Source organism: Lycium ferocissimum, chromosome 9, assembly GCF_029784015.1.
Source record: "Lycium ferocissimum isolate CSIRO_LF1 chromosome 9, AGI_CSIRO_Lferr_CH_V1, whole genome shotgun sequence".
Taxonomy (NCBI): Eukaryota; Viridiplantae; Streptophyta; class Magnoliopsida; order Solanales; family Solanaceae; genus Lycium; species Lycium ferocissimum.
The window spans coordinates 17663633-17678254 of record NC_081350.1 but is presented as its reverse complement, the minus strand read 5'-3'; the positions used below and the strand labels follow the sequence as shown (position 1 = coordinate 17678254).

The 14622-nt window shown below is 36.5% G+C and overlaps 1 protein-coding gene across 2 annotated transcripts; it reads right to left on the bottom strand.

The window, feature by feature from the left end:
* Positions 1–2826: 2826 nt before the first annotated feature.
* Positions 2827–13031, bottom strand: LOC132029759 (uncharacterized). Of its 2 annotated transcripts, XM_059419105.1 has the most exons (12): positions 12720–13031; positions 10869–11023; positions 10195–10759; positions 9951–10106; positions 7750–8549; positions 7599–7673; positions 7339–7525; positions 7159–7257; positions 7007–7073; positions 4212–4374; positions 3352–4079; positions 2827–3240 (listed from the first exon to the last, which is right to left on the bottom strand). In XM_059419105.1, exons 1-11 carry the CDS (start codon positions 12786–12788, stop codon positions 3380–3382), a joined length of 3036 nt encoding a protein of 1011 aa, XP_059275088.1. In that variant the 5' UTR covers positions 12789–13031; the 3' UTR covers positions 2827–3240; positions 3352–3379. The 2 variants fall into 2 exon arrangements, with proteins under 2 accessions (XP_059275088.1, XP_059275087.1); XM_059419104.1 differs by having other exon boundaries at positions 2827–4079; positions 12720–13026.
* Positions 13032–14622: the final 1591 nt, after the last annotated feature.

Genomic DNA, 14622 nt, shown 5'->3' with positions numbered 1-14622 from the left:
AAAACTCTCCTTTTCGGGGTCAGTGTTTCAGATTATCAAAGTTATATTGAAAGAGCCGAGCTTAATAAACAAGAAAATAATGCAAGACAAACAGATGTTTTAAGATCCAACGATATGTCCAGATGTCTATTGCTTAGGAATAGAAATGAGAGATAGGTTACAAGAGTGGAAGTGAACGTGTCCCTATCTTACATGATAAGCTATCTATATAGAAATCAAACGAGACTTTTCAACCCCTACGATCGATTGATGTGACCCTACTGCACTCCCACGTGCTTCCCTGACTCGGCGCTCTGATCAAGACCTGCTGATGTGACCCGAGTTGATGGGAGTGGATGCCAGCTACGAGAGCCCTCCCGGCCTATCCGGGCTCTTAACTACAGAGAATAGCCCGGGCGTGGATTTAGCCCAATACAATGTGATACTATTATATATGGTCCTATGCTTGGCTAAATTTCTTATTTCTTATTTCTAAGGTTATGTGATCTTGACATGAAGTTGAAATTTGGTATGATTGGGGCGAATGAATTTATCATTCTCAGTTACTCATTCAATATTTGAGAATCAATGTTTGATTGCTTTATCACCAATTGAACTTTATTCGTGAGTCTTACTTTGCACTTGAAAAGAGATTCTTGATTGAAATAAGATTGAATAGGGCAAATTCTGGTCCTGGGCATTGAGAAATTTATTTGTCATTAAGGATAGATTCTATTTGTCTTGCTTATCCCATCTCTAATCCGAAAAATAGGATTTAAATTATATAGGTTAGTTGAAATTAAAAGATATTAATGAGTAAAATTAATCTTGTATATTAGTAACTCCGATAAATTAAGAATTCGAATAATCTGGACTTTTAACAAGATTGTGAAGTGCATACCATAACTCTACAATCATTTATTCATCATATTTATCATGTTGAGTGTTCAAAACAGAATTGCTTGTGATTAGATTAACTTATTTATTATTGTTTGTTACGGTTTTAAGCAATTCAAGAAAGTTGATCTCATTTTTGACTAGATAATTGAAAATAGTTTAATTTAGTGAAAACATAATTGAAACTCCTTGTGGAAATGATGTTCAACTCATTATTATAATACTTGTCGACTACGTATCCGTGTATGTGTATTGGACCGCATCAATAATTATCATATTGGAGAGTTATTAATATGTTTCAATAGCAAACACTCCAAAATAATTGTTTTTTTTTTTTTTTTCCAAATGAAAGATATGAAAAGTTGGTGGAGAAAATGCAACATCAAGGTTATATAGACTCATAATTTATATTATTTTGAATTGTTTGAGGGAAGTATATTGTTTTGTTTTTCTAGTTTTATGTCGATCATATATGATCATTATTCGAAAAAAAAAATGTTTTAAGAAAAGTGCTCTATAAAAACTTTTTCATCGTTGAGAAAAAGTGTTTGACTAGAAATATTATTCTCTAAAAGTTCAAATTTATTTAATTAATCTATTTAAACTTTAATACTATAACGTTCTTTCTATTAACTATACGAAGTACTATGACTTAAAAGATGGTTAGTTGGCGCATTCCTTGTTTTGGTACCCGGACATCAAAAATATTTTTAAACCAAAACAAGATAAAATAACCAACTTATGGCTTAATTTTAAATTATTATCCCGGCATATTTTGGCTTAATTTTAAATTATTATCCCGGCATATTTTACAAGTCCCAAAATATCCCTCCCTCACTAAACCCAAACCTTCTTGTGAAATTACGCTAAAAGAGTAACAATATTAAAGAATGAAAATAATAGAAATAAAGAGATAAGAGAGGAGAGCATTTCTTATTTCTTTCAAGTATCAAGTGTGTTTCATATCACATTTCATGTCTCTACTTATACAATTACATAGAGATAGGATTACAAAAGGGATGTCTTAAAAGACATTAATCATTGACATAATGGGGAAAGATCATGGTTGAAGTTGTGGAGGTGTGGGAGGTTATGGCATTAAAGATTTGAGAACACAGAGGTGGAATATAATGGTGAAAGAAGTGGGGAACTAGGACATCCACATTAATATATACTTTACTTTTTTTTTTTTTTTTTTTTTAAGATCTCAGAGGAATGACGTAATTCATGCTTATAATCTGAAGATCAATCCTCCATAACAAGTGAGCCACACAAAAAACGATTTCTGTTTTTTGTAAAATTAAAATATAGAAATTATTGCTCCTGTATATTTACCTATCTATATAATTGAAAAAGGTCAAACTTTCTAAGGTAAATCTTCTTCCTTCTGGAACAACACAATTTGGCCGCTTAAAGTGACCACATCATCCACTTAAAAGAAGATAAAGCCCAAGTAACCTTCTTGTTGAGGAGTAGAGAGAGAACCAAGTTGAGATGCTGTTTTGGTTTTGACATGTATATGAATGCCTAGGGACATTTTTGGTTTGCAGACTATTAGTAATATTTTATTACAGCGGAGGCCAAACCAAGAAAAAGTGAACCAAAGAAAAGATTTGATCGCACAAGAGTGAAAACAAATACAGTAGATTATGTTTTTTATAAAAAGGATAGGCAAAAATATTAAAATTACGATTGAGAATGTTGACTAAAGATATCATTGTATCAAAATCTTAAATTATATTTAGCTAACAGAAATTTCAATTCTTGAAATTTTTAAAAAATGTAAAAGGACGGATGGTCATAAAACAATTTAAAAGATCTCCAAAACAACAAAGTTGTCATATAAACTAGGGGAAGAGCTTTCGATTAACGTTAGCTACCAATGGAGGCCATTGACAAGAGAAGGAAAAGCATGACTTCAGAAACTAGTAAAGAGGGGTATGCTGCACATTTGTGAATAAGGGACTTGGCTTTGTAATATTCTTCTTTCATATGAAGTACAATCATCCTAATGCCATCAAATACAACTTGAGCCAAGTAAAATACGAGTAGCAATTATTGTACTTGGCAGAAAATAGGCCAAGCAAAGAATCTGAAATCTAGTACAAAGTAATGCAAGAATCCTCACATGATGAGACGCGGTGAAGAAACTAAAATTTTGTTCATTTTTATCTAAAATATAAGTTCTCATATGAAAGCAAAGGAACCTACGGATTTCTCTCCCATCTTCGCTGTGTGGACAATGAAACCAAGCTGCTGCACGCCTTTCCTCTGAAACAACATTATTCATGCAAGGATGTTCATAACTTAAAAAGCTTCTTTTGTTCTTTACCAAACAAGCCTAGTTCTCTGTGACGCCTTCAGCTGAGAATTAGGCACAAGTTTCAGTAGGAAACAGAGAAATAACTAACACAGCTCATTAGCTGTCAGGTTCGGTATTGTGCCAAAGTGAGAGAGAAAAGCAACATTTGTCACCTCTTGTAGTGTTAGTTATTTGCTGCTGCTATCCTTTTTCATCGGTACTATGAGCTGCAACATCTTTGGATTCAACACATGGGGTAAGTGGTGGGAAAGAAGGAACAGCTCGCAATATGAATTTACGGCCAGTTTTTAAGCCTCCTCCAGATGAGCTAGAACCAAGCTCATTCAAATGACGATGAGGTGGAGAAATACGCTTCTTATTTGGGGAGTTTACTTTCACACCATTTTGGGGTATAGAAGAGTCCTTTAGTATTTCCGGTGTGTCATCTTCCGTCACATATGGCTTCTTACCAGAGTCTAGTAACTCCTGAGCATTCATTCCACTCCCATCAAACTGGGTCATAGGGGTCATCGGTGAGTTACGCCAGCATAGCGGCCGCGTGTCCTGGAAATGGACAGTTTGAGGAATCAGTTGACCACCTGAATTACTTGCCCAATCTTGTGACTTTGGCAGCGCCAAAAGATCATCCATATTGCCAGTCACATGAAACCCAGTTGAGATTTCATTTGCTAACTTTGCATTGCCATAATTAAAATCCTGACCAAAGGTATCAAGATCCAGAAGAATATCACTAGTAGTTTCCTGGTTTATGTCATGATTCTTAGAACTTCTAGGAGATCCTGGGGACAGTCCATAAGCTGCTGTATTAGCTTGGCCAGATTCAGGTGAAGAAAGGTATTGTCCAGAATTGAACCAAGATTTTGATGCATTCTTCCCGCGGCTAGAGTTGCATAAAGGTACCAACAGTAAGCGCGAAAATAAGAAAATCGTTTTTCAGAAGTAGAAATGAGAAAATCATAGGAAGTACTCATGATAGAAACTGATGGAACAACAGAAATCACAGGGATCTTACTCTGAGCACTGGAATGAAGGTGTCAAGGGAGTTAAGTTGGATTGATTTCTTGGATCACTTTGCAATAACCCACTTGTAGCTGTCACCATTTCCACATTTTCCTCAACTGACCTTTCCAGTCTCTCAGTGATGCAATGTTTATTCACCAAATCTTTTCCGTATTCTAAACGCGAAAAGAAAAAGAAAAAAGAAAAAAAAAAGGTTAGAGAACAGAAAGAAAAATAATGGACAGCATAATGCCTAAGAAAAGAAAATGTAAGACAGCTCAAGAGCTAATACTAGATCAAATCACCGAGATATGAAATATTGTCACCATGGAGAATTGAGGTACTAACACTATGTTTCAGAAGTACAAGAATTCTTTTTCTCTTGCTTAGTCTGAACAAGGAAAATGTTAGCCCCACACTTTTGAATGCTTAACTACTCATTTTTGGGTTGAAAAGAATAGAAAATTCCCAAAGAATTCTATAGGAGTCCAGCAAGGTAGACCCCTCAATCTTGAGAACCAGGAATATAGAGCAAAAAGTACATGAATGTCTATAACTAATTAGATTGTATGGCAAGAGCAAGCATGTTTTTTCTACGAGCACAGCTCTAAAACAGGATAATGGTTCAGTATTATGTACAAATACATAGCCGGAAACAATAGAAAGAGAAATGAAGAGTGTTGAAGACATAATTCAGAAAACAAAAGTGTGTTATTTACTTCTCTCTAATAGCTTAAGCTTTTAGATGAGTTGGTCACGCAACTTCAACATGATAACAAAGTAGGCAGAGGTCGTTGTTCGAATCTGACCACCACCCATTATCAAAAAGAACTATCACATGCTTGGCCCATGAAAAAGAATCAGGCCAGTACGTGAGAGGGCGTGTTGAGGACATAATTAAGGAAATAAAAGGGTGTTCTCTCTAACAACTTAAACTTTTAGATTAGATAGACACACAACTTAACATAGAGTAATAAAATTCTCTTGTTTAGTTTGAGTAGATTGAGAAGCTATTCTCTCTCCTTGTAGAGGTGAACAGAAGAGGGGCAGCCTTGCCCCCATCATCCAAATTGGCTCTCAACACTTGTTTTACATGAATATTTTCCTCTTGTTTAGTTAGCATGCTATTCTCACCCTTTTCAAGCCAGGCTCGATACGAAAGGCTAAGAAAGCATGTTCATGGTTAGAAAGGATAGATGAGGAGAAAAGGTGGTACCCGTGGCCCTATCTACAATTACTCCACCTTTAGTTACTTCATGTAGATGATGTAATAATTCATATCAGCAAGAACTCTAGCAAAGCCATCACTTCCTTTCCGAAGTTACAAGAAAACCGGCTCAATTTGTCGTCAAATTCACCAAGTTGACCATAGTTGTCACACGGGCTTATCTAGGAATAGGTTTGCACTTGTGTCCTTGATGGATGGAGTTATTTGAAATTCAAAATGATCTCTTAAGACTTAATTTTACAGAGCGCGTGGACACACGACAGCTAGGATATGCATTTCGTAGTTCTAACTAGCAGAGAGGAAGAGAAAAAATGAGGAAAACCATGTTTGGCTAGCATATATGTGTTATTTATAATATACTCACTTTTTTATCACATACATGATACAACACTCTATTTTCATTTTCATGCATAGTTCACTTAGACTGAACAAACAAAAGAGTGACCTCGCTTAGGCTTATATAACCAGACCTAACTTGAACCTTGGGGCTTGCACCGATTAGAAAGGCAAGACCTTTTGCTTACGCCAACCCCAAGCATTTGCTATTCTCCATCTTTGGGAAGCTTAAAGCAACATATGTTGTTCTACGCACATAACAATTAATTGTCAGCTGACCACTTACTATCAGACAAGCACATTAAGACATATTTTATATTAGGTTGGTTACCTACTATGATTATTTTAGACAATTAACCAGTTTTACTGTGAGACAAGCACATTCAAAAAAATTACATCTGGACTTGTCCACAACTTAAGTTATCTGAGAAACCTCACAACATTATATTGTGATAGAAAAAGATTCTGCCCTTATATAAGTTCTAGTAACAAATAGACAACTGTAGTACCTATCCGTTAATTTTTATTCTATTTTATTTTATGACAAGGGAACGCGCAGCCACTACCCTTGGGGTGCACACAGGGTAAACCCTGCTCCTGTGCAATAGCCCACAACCTATCTGTTTATTTTTTTTATAATCGCAAAATCCCCGAGGGCTAGTGTCATATGATTCGAAACTTGGTGGATAGTGGCCCACTACTCCACCCTTCACCACTTAAATACCAGGCTTTTGTCTGCGGCAAGATTTAAAGCTGTGACGTACATCTAACTCACACATTACATGTTGCACTCTTTACCACTAGCCCAGGAGGCATTACATATTTTCTACTATTATCAGAGGCGGATCTAGGATTTAAATTCTAGGGGTTCAACATCTTAAATTTTTGGCATTAAACCAATATATTTCTAAAGTTATGGGCTCATATCTACTATTTATTGTAATTTTAATAAATTTTTACACATAAATCTATACCCCGCATCGAAAGTTTGGGGTTCAATTGAACCCCAAGCTATAGTGCTCCATCGGCCTCTGACTATTATCCCGAGAAGTATCTCAAAAATAGTCATTTTCATGTACTTAATGGGAAACCCTACACACTGCAATACATACCAAAAACCATCAACAAAAGTATCAGTAGCGAAAGTCAAAAGCATAGGCAAAATAACATTCTGCTTAAGATGGTAGGCTGTTTTTTAAGTAAAAAAGACATTTAGCTCTGGAAATACAGAAAATTGCTAATACCTTCCTTCCGGCCATAGACATTTTTACATCCTTCACAGCGGCATCCACTGGAACATCCAACATTAGCCTATTAAGACAGGAAAAGGACTTACTTAGATAATTCATAAAAATCAGAGAGTATTTACAACGCATGGTATCCGAGAGAAATGTACCTGATAACACTCACAGTACTTTTTCAAACACATTGACTTCTTGCAGTTGCACCCTCTTTTGTGCCTTGCAGAGGAAGGCGTAGAACTTGATCCATCCTCCTGTAATATTGCAAGTGGCTATGTCAATTATCAGGTAATTGAGCTTCCTGAATAAAAGAAACTCTCAGAAGAGTTGAATACCCCAAAATTATTTGCAGGGGAACCAGTGGAATGCTGCACAATTTTTGGGGCAAATGCAAGGGGATTCCGAGACTGGATTTGCTGTCGCACATCAAGAACAGTGTCTTCATATTCAGGTCTGTTGAAGCAACCTTGGCATGAGCAAGAGTCCACACAATATACTCCAGCGGCAAAGCAATCACAATAACTGAATATAAACAAAAAATCAGTAGATATGTAACAAATGTTGAAGACCAATGATGCAAATATCTCAAACTTACAGTTTCAAGCACTTGGTCTTCTTACAATTGCAGCGTTTGCACCCATCGCCATCATTGCCATCTGAGGGTTTCTTCCTGAATTACACAAACAAGCATAAGAAGTATGTAGACAATCCATTTCGAGAGATAAAAAAAAAAAAAACACGCTTGCCTTTTCTTTTTGGGGCTTGATTGATTGTAATCCATAGGGCTGTCGGTATGTTCAGAGTTAAACTTCCTTTTGTTACTTGGAGTATGCTCCGTTGGCTTCAAGAGCACAGTCTCATATAAAGGTTTTGCATGCTCCGTTGGCTTCAAGAGCACAGTCTCATATAAAGGTTTTCGTTGCTCCATTGGCTTCAAGAGCACAGTCTCATATAAAGGTTTTCGTTGCTCCGTTGGCTTCAAGAGCACAGCCTCATAGAAAGGTTTTGCATTATTAAGAGGCAAAGAAGCAGCAACACTTTCTGCATTTGACACATGACTTTCATGTTTACTGTCATTGTCACCACTTGTCAAATTGCTTCCAACCACATTTGAAGATATCAAGCAACTCTCCACATTCTCAGAAGAATGACAGCTCATCATGGACGTCAACTTCTTCCCGCGTATGCTCAGGTTACCCCTCTCAGTTGATTTCACGCTTACAGTTGCACCAGAACCAGCTTCCATACCATTAACTATACTATTTAAGTGTAAGCCAATACCAGATGGCTTTGGGACTTTCACAGTAGGGCTTTCAGAATTAACAGAGGAAGATGCCAGTTGGGTCATTGGCCTACTGCTTGCACTTGATGATCTATTGGACGAAACTGGTTCCACGACCTCCAAGATAGCAGAACTGACTGGTGATATTGAGCAGTTCACAATACCTGAAGCATTCTGTGAACCCGAGCTAGCTGGCACTGTCTTCTGTTGAGCATCTTCAAATTGGAGACAACGCCTACGTATTCCGCTTTGATGCTGACCAGCCTACATTTTTTTCTAACCATTTAGGCCAGAACTATATGGTGTTCATTTATCGTGATAAAATGCAATAGTGTAATCAAGATTGTTAATTCCTTATACTACTTTTTCCAAAAGCAACTGTGATTTTCTGTGCTGGCCTTTCACATATAGTCACCGACTTAAGAAAATTAAACATGGACATTGGCAGCATTTTCAGAAACCTATTGCGTGGGTTCAAACACGTGCTTACGGACAATGAAATGAGGATGCACGTGTTTTTCCTTGTTACCAGCAAAAACAGTCAAATTATTCTGTCATATTGACGGATTATAAACCAACTGAATGGCAGATGAGAAAGGAGAAAATGGAGGCATAAAGACCCCCATGGCTTTGGTCTAATAAAAGAGTGCAGCGTGTGATGTGTGGGTTAAGCACACGTCACGAGTTCAAACCATGTTGTCGACAGAAGCCAGGCATTTAAATGGAGAAGAACAAAGAGGCGGGCCCATTATGCACCGAGTAAGAAACCTTGCGCCACTAGCCCTCGGGGAGACTTGGCATGAGGTAGCCTTGAGGAACAAAAAGGGAAGGTTTTTCACCAATCTCTTAGCCCAGACATCATACTCATTGTAAATTACTAATCAACGTTAGGAATCTTGCAAGAATAAAGGCACAAGGATAGATATCAGATTCAGCAATACCAAAATGTTTTAGTTATAGCATGTCGGCATAACTTTCGCTTTATGGAGTCAAAACATTCCAGATGGAAGGGCAAAAGTAAGTGTTTCCTCCATTCTCGATCATCTATCGAATTAGAGGGCAAGGGAGAGCTGAAGCTTTACTTCATTTAAATGGAAGTGCATCCAAAGTAGATATAACGAGCCACTAGGGATTTAATTCAGTGGGTAGGGTGCAAGTCACGAGTTCAAATCTTGCCGCTAACTGACGCCTAGTATTTACATGGGAGCAAGGAAAAGGTTGGGCCCATACGCTCTCAAATTTAACGTGTGGACCAACTGAAGTTGGATAAGCTAACTCGTGAGGGATTTCTCAACTATAAAAAAATATTAACTTCTTCATGATTTTAAACTCCAAATCATTAGTATAAAAGGCATGTCTTATTTCATCTTCTAAAACTATGATAATAAGCTTATCGATGTCGAGATGACTTGTAGTGAAATAGACTGAATTGCAAAGCGCAAATAAACAGACCATAAGTTAAAACGACAAGTTATGCACTGAGGATTTTGGTATGGGCCAATGACCATTAAAAACATTAAGCAAGCATGTTGACAGAAGGACATGAGAACATAGTGAGTTGCAAGAGGAAGTATATTACTCATTTTCCTATATCTCACTAAATTTGCAGAATTACCAATTTTGGTTCAATTTTGGGCTATAGCTCAAGATATGAACATCTCACACCTTGGTTTGAGAATCATGCTGCACAATGCTTTCATCTGGTGCAATTGACATTGTGTTAATATTATCACTATCACTTCTGCAGTCATGTGCAGTCTCCAATGATTTGATCTGTGTATTAGAAGCCTCGTCCAACATAGTGTGGTTAGCCCTTGAAAGCTGCAACTCCAAAAAAAAATGAAATGACATAGATAGCTCATATAACATGAGTTCCTACCAAAATCAAATAGAAAAAGACGGTATTTACCAGAGCCATGCTACGGTCACCATAATGATGATGCAATGAACTATGAGCAGGCAAGTCGGGAACAATCTTTGTGCCTAAATCGGGAGATGGCGGATCAGAATCAGTATTGGTACAGTAAACCCCTATATCTTTCTGATTGGATGAGGACTTTCCCTTATTGTCCTCTTCAGCTTGCTCTACAACAACACTGGCTGCATCTTCTGGAATCTCATCTTTTCTAGCATCTTTACTTGCAATGTTAGCAACAGATTCCTTTGAATCTCCTGCACTATTAGGAGATTGAGGAATAGCATCAGCTACTTTTGGGCTGGTGTTAGTTGAATTTGATGGATTACCGGACTCTGAGTTCAAAACATCAACTAAGAATTCATCCACACATCTTATGGGACTCCCGCTTTGCTCATGCACAGAGATATTATTATCAGATAATTTCTGAACAGAAGGGCTTAGTTCACTTCTCGATTGAGAAACAGATACTCCAGTGCCATCTGAATCTGTGATAGCATTGTTATAATCCTCATTCTTCCCAGAAAACGCTTCACCGGATAGTTGAGGAAACTTGCTCCTGATATGTTTAAGGTTCAGACATAGTTAGATTTTGCCCAATGGGAATGAATAGCATATTTTTATCAGCATTATAAGTACTAAGACTCTTAAAGACAATTTTATAACACCTTTTCAGAAAGCTCGATCGACTGTGTGCACTAATTCGAGGTGAGGTAAACAGAAGAGGAGGAGAATTCAGCCCTGGGAAACCTTGCACAACTGGAGCGCCCTTGACAGGCTGTATGGGAGAGAGGTTGCTGATATAATTGAAGACAGGTGAGTCCTGAGACCAAAATAAAAAAGTAAGAGAAATGCATTGAATAAGGAAAAAACTCATTCCTTGGAGCAGTCAGCATACACCCTTAATCTAAAAACTGGTTCAAGTTGACAAACATTCAGGGTTCAATGAAGAGCCTCAAAGAAATTACAAATTAAATCAATGCAAAATTTGGGTGATTGTGACAAGGGTATGAAAATAACTAATAATATACTAATATCAAACCATTGCCTGAAGCAGAAATGAAAAAACGTGAATAGCCAGCAAGATCAAAAATGAATCGAAAAATATCTTTCATTTCCAATAACAGAACACTGGGACCAAGCAAAACATCAAACTACAAATTCCAGCTAAATCTCTTAAAGCAGAAGCACAGGCAAAAAAAGATGCTCACATGTTCCGTCCTCAATTTAACCATAGACAAACTATGCCTAAAACAAATCCTGCTACAATGTTATAGCTTGTCATTTAATTTTTTAGCCAACCCAAAAGATCAGAAAATCACCCTTAAAGGAAAGCAGTAATCAAACCACAGACACCATAATGAATCAAAACTCTAATCATTAAAATTAACCATTCAAGACCCAGACTGTAAATTCAACAAAATTGGATAAAACAATATACCAACCCAAAAGTCAAACCAACTGAAACACACCGTACAAGAACTCAACCTTATGAAATCCTGTTAAACAAGATAATCCAAGAAACCAAAGAACGGTCATTGATCCAAACTTAATAATCAATCAAATACAATATCCAGACCGTAAACTCTAGCATATACAATCTTTGATTCCTCCACACGGCCTAGAACTCAAATACTCAACCCAAGAAAAAACACTGGCCACTTAAAAGTACGTAGCATCCTACTTCAACTGAACAAAATCTCATCAACCCAAAACCCCAAAACCTCAGAATTCAACAACTTCTGCAAAAGGCTTCAACCCACTTGAAGGGCAGCCCAATGCACAAAGCATCCCAAGTTAGCAGGCTCTGGGGAAGGGCCACACCCCAAGGGGTGTGATGTAGACAGCTTACTCTAATGCAAACATTAGTGGGCTGCTTCCACAGCTCAAACCAGTGCCCTATAGGTCACACAGAGACAACTTCACCGTTGCTCCAAGGCTCGAAATAAATTTTCGTTGCCGGGCCTTGGACCTGGCTCTCACAGGGTGAGAGCCGAGTATCCTAACCACATAGACTACAATGGATTTACTTGAAAGTAAACCAAAAAGCAGACAACAATTCAATAAAATTCAGGAAAAACCCCTACAGCTCCGACATTAATTCTTTAAAACCAAATTATTCTTTAAAAAAAGTCAATCAGAAAAAAGGAACAAACAAATTGAAACTAAATTGCACCTTAACGAAGACCTATTGCACTTGAAAAATAAACAGCGCAATTTATGTGACACAGTTCGGATTTCGAGAGTCAAACTTCTTTATTTTGAGCGTGAATTCAGAATTTTTCGAAAATGCATCAACGCACTTGAAAGTAACTTGCACTTAATCTCAACTTAACAAAAACCCATAAAACCAAACTACCCGTAAACAAATTACAAGTCAACAAAATTTCAGAAAAATCCCCAAACCAATTGAAACTAAATTGCACCCGTTAACTAAATCCAATGAAACAGAAAAATGTAAAATGTAACACATGCATATATCCTTATAAAAATAAAAGGTTTTAGATAGTGAATTTTACTTGGACAGGTGCAGTTTCTGAAGATAAAGTTGTGTTGTTAATGGTTGATATCTTTTCAGGGGAATCCATTATGAACTAGTGTAACCCTAGTTCTCAAGTAGCACCAATAATACTCTTTCTGCATTTCTCTTTCCCCTTGATCTCCTCTAAATTTTGGAATGTCAGTATTATTATGTGCATATATGAATGATGATAAACAATGTGACCGATTTTTACGGAAAATATTGCAACAAAATAGTAGTAATGGTGGCTTGAGCGGGAAAACCATTTTTTAGGGTGAAAACAAAAATATTACGTACTAGCAGGCTGAGTATGTTTAAAGCCCAACAGCAACTTCGGCCCCTCCATACCCACTTTCACAAAATTAATAATTGGAACAATTCATTTCAACATAAGATTCGTATAAACTAATATTTTAATTGATTGTATAATGAAAGATAACAACATACACACACCCAGCATAAATATATAGTCTGGTTGGAGGTATAAAATAGTATACGTATTGACTTTGTATTTGTGAAAATGTGATAAAAAGAGAGTTAAGTAATGTGGTCTATGAGTTACCCTCGATTGATCGAGTCACGGTGCGAGGGAAATATGTCAGAAGAGCGCGGATTGTTGATAACCAGTGCCGGCTAGACTATGAAGCCACTCAAGCAATGGCTTGGGGCCCCAATTTTTTCTTAAAGATGTATTACATGTATTATTAAAAAAATAAAGTTTGTTTTGTTAAATTTGAAGAGAAATTTTTGAGGAGAAAATACAATAATTTTTTATTTTTAATATGGGGATCATTGTAATAATTAGGGAATGAAATAATTTTTAGGAAATTGTTTCCTTATGTAGGTAATTGGGTACCTACTTTATTGCCTCATTTATATCTTAACAACTAAAATGGACCCACATTATTATTCCTACATTTACCTTTTTCATTCGCCGTTTCACTATTCTTATTCTCAATATTCTGAATTCTCAAACGACTGCAAAATTACTACTGCTTACAAGCTACAAGAGATCAAAATTTGCTTGTTGATGGCTTCTTCAAAATTCGAGCATTGCAACAAGCAGTCGTTATATTGAAGAAGTGCAACACCATTTCGATATCGTTATATCAACTTATAAATTTTTTGAGTCGTCATATTCTATTATGCTAACTTTATTTATATGTTCATTAAAAATTTGTCGTTGTTGATATTCTTACTCCATAACTATTTCAATCTTTCCTTCTTTTAAAAGAAATTCTTTGAGGGCCTCTCTCCGAAGTTTGGCTTTAGGCCCCTAATTTTATTGAGACGGCCCTGTTGATAATGTTGAAACACTGAGATTTAAAGGATCGTATTCTACCTATCAAGAGTCCACAATCTCTACGCCAATAACGGTTAAGCCGTGCATAGAGTTAGGGAAGTTGGTTCGCAAAGTCAATCATATATTTACCCCATTATTCCCCATTATTCGCTAATTGTATCTCATCTACTTTTTTACTTAAATACAAAATTACTCTCTATTGTTCTTTGCAAACACCCGATTGTTCATGCGTTCATTCACAATCAAATAATTCTCATTATTGTTCCTGAAGATCGAATAAGAATTTTCCTCCCTTTTATTGTTCAATACTTTAACTATTATCAATTGTTTCGCCTAGTATTTCGATGATTATTTACTGTATCAATCACTTAATCAAAGGTTTGCTACCATATGGGTTAATTGCATTGCTAAAGAAACCTTTCAAACAAATTCAATTGTTTCCTAATATCAGAATATTTGGGCTAAGCAGTTGGGCTCCCACCACAGGGCCTTAACAATACTAATTATCCAAGCTATTTTAATTCTTGTAAAATTTACTTGGCATAGGTTCCATTATTACCTATTTATGGAACATAACTAAACTTTTCAATTATTATAT

Excerpts from the sequence above, each read along its gene's own strand:
- LOC132029759 (XM_059419105.1), bottom strand. The coding sequence starts at position 12,788 with ATGGATTCCCCTGAAAAGATATCAACCATTAACAACACAACTTTATCT. Across the intron at positions 11,024-12,719 it reads CAGAAACTGCACCTGTCCAA|GACTCACCTGTCTTCAATTA; the intron begins GTAAAATTCACT and ends TTTTGGTCTCAG. Across the intron at positions 10,760-10,868 it reads CGATCGAGCTTTCTGAAAAG|GAGCAAGTTTCCTCAACTAT; the intron begins GTGTTATAAAAT and ends TAAACATATCAG.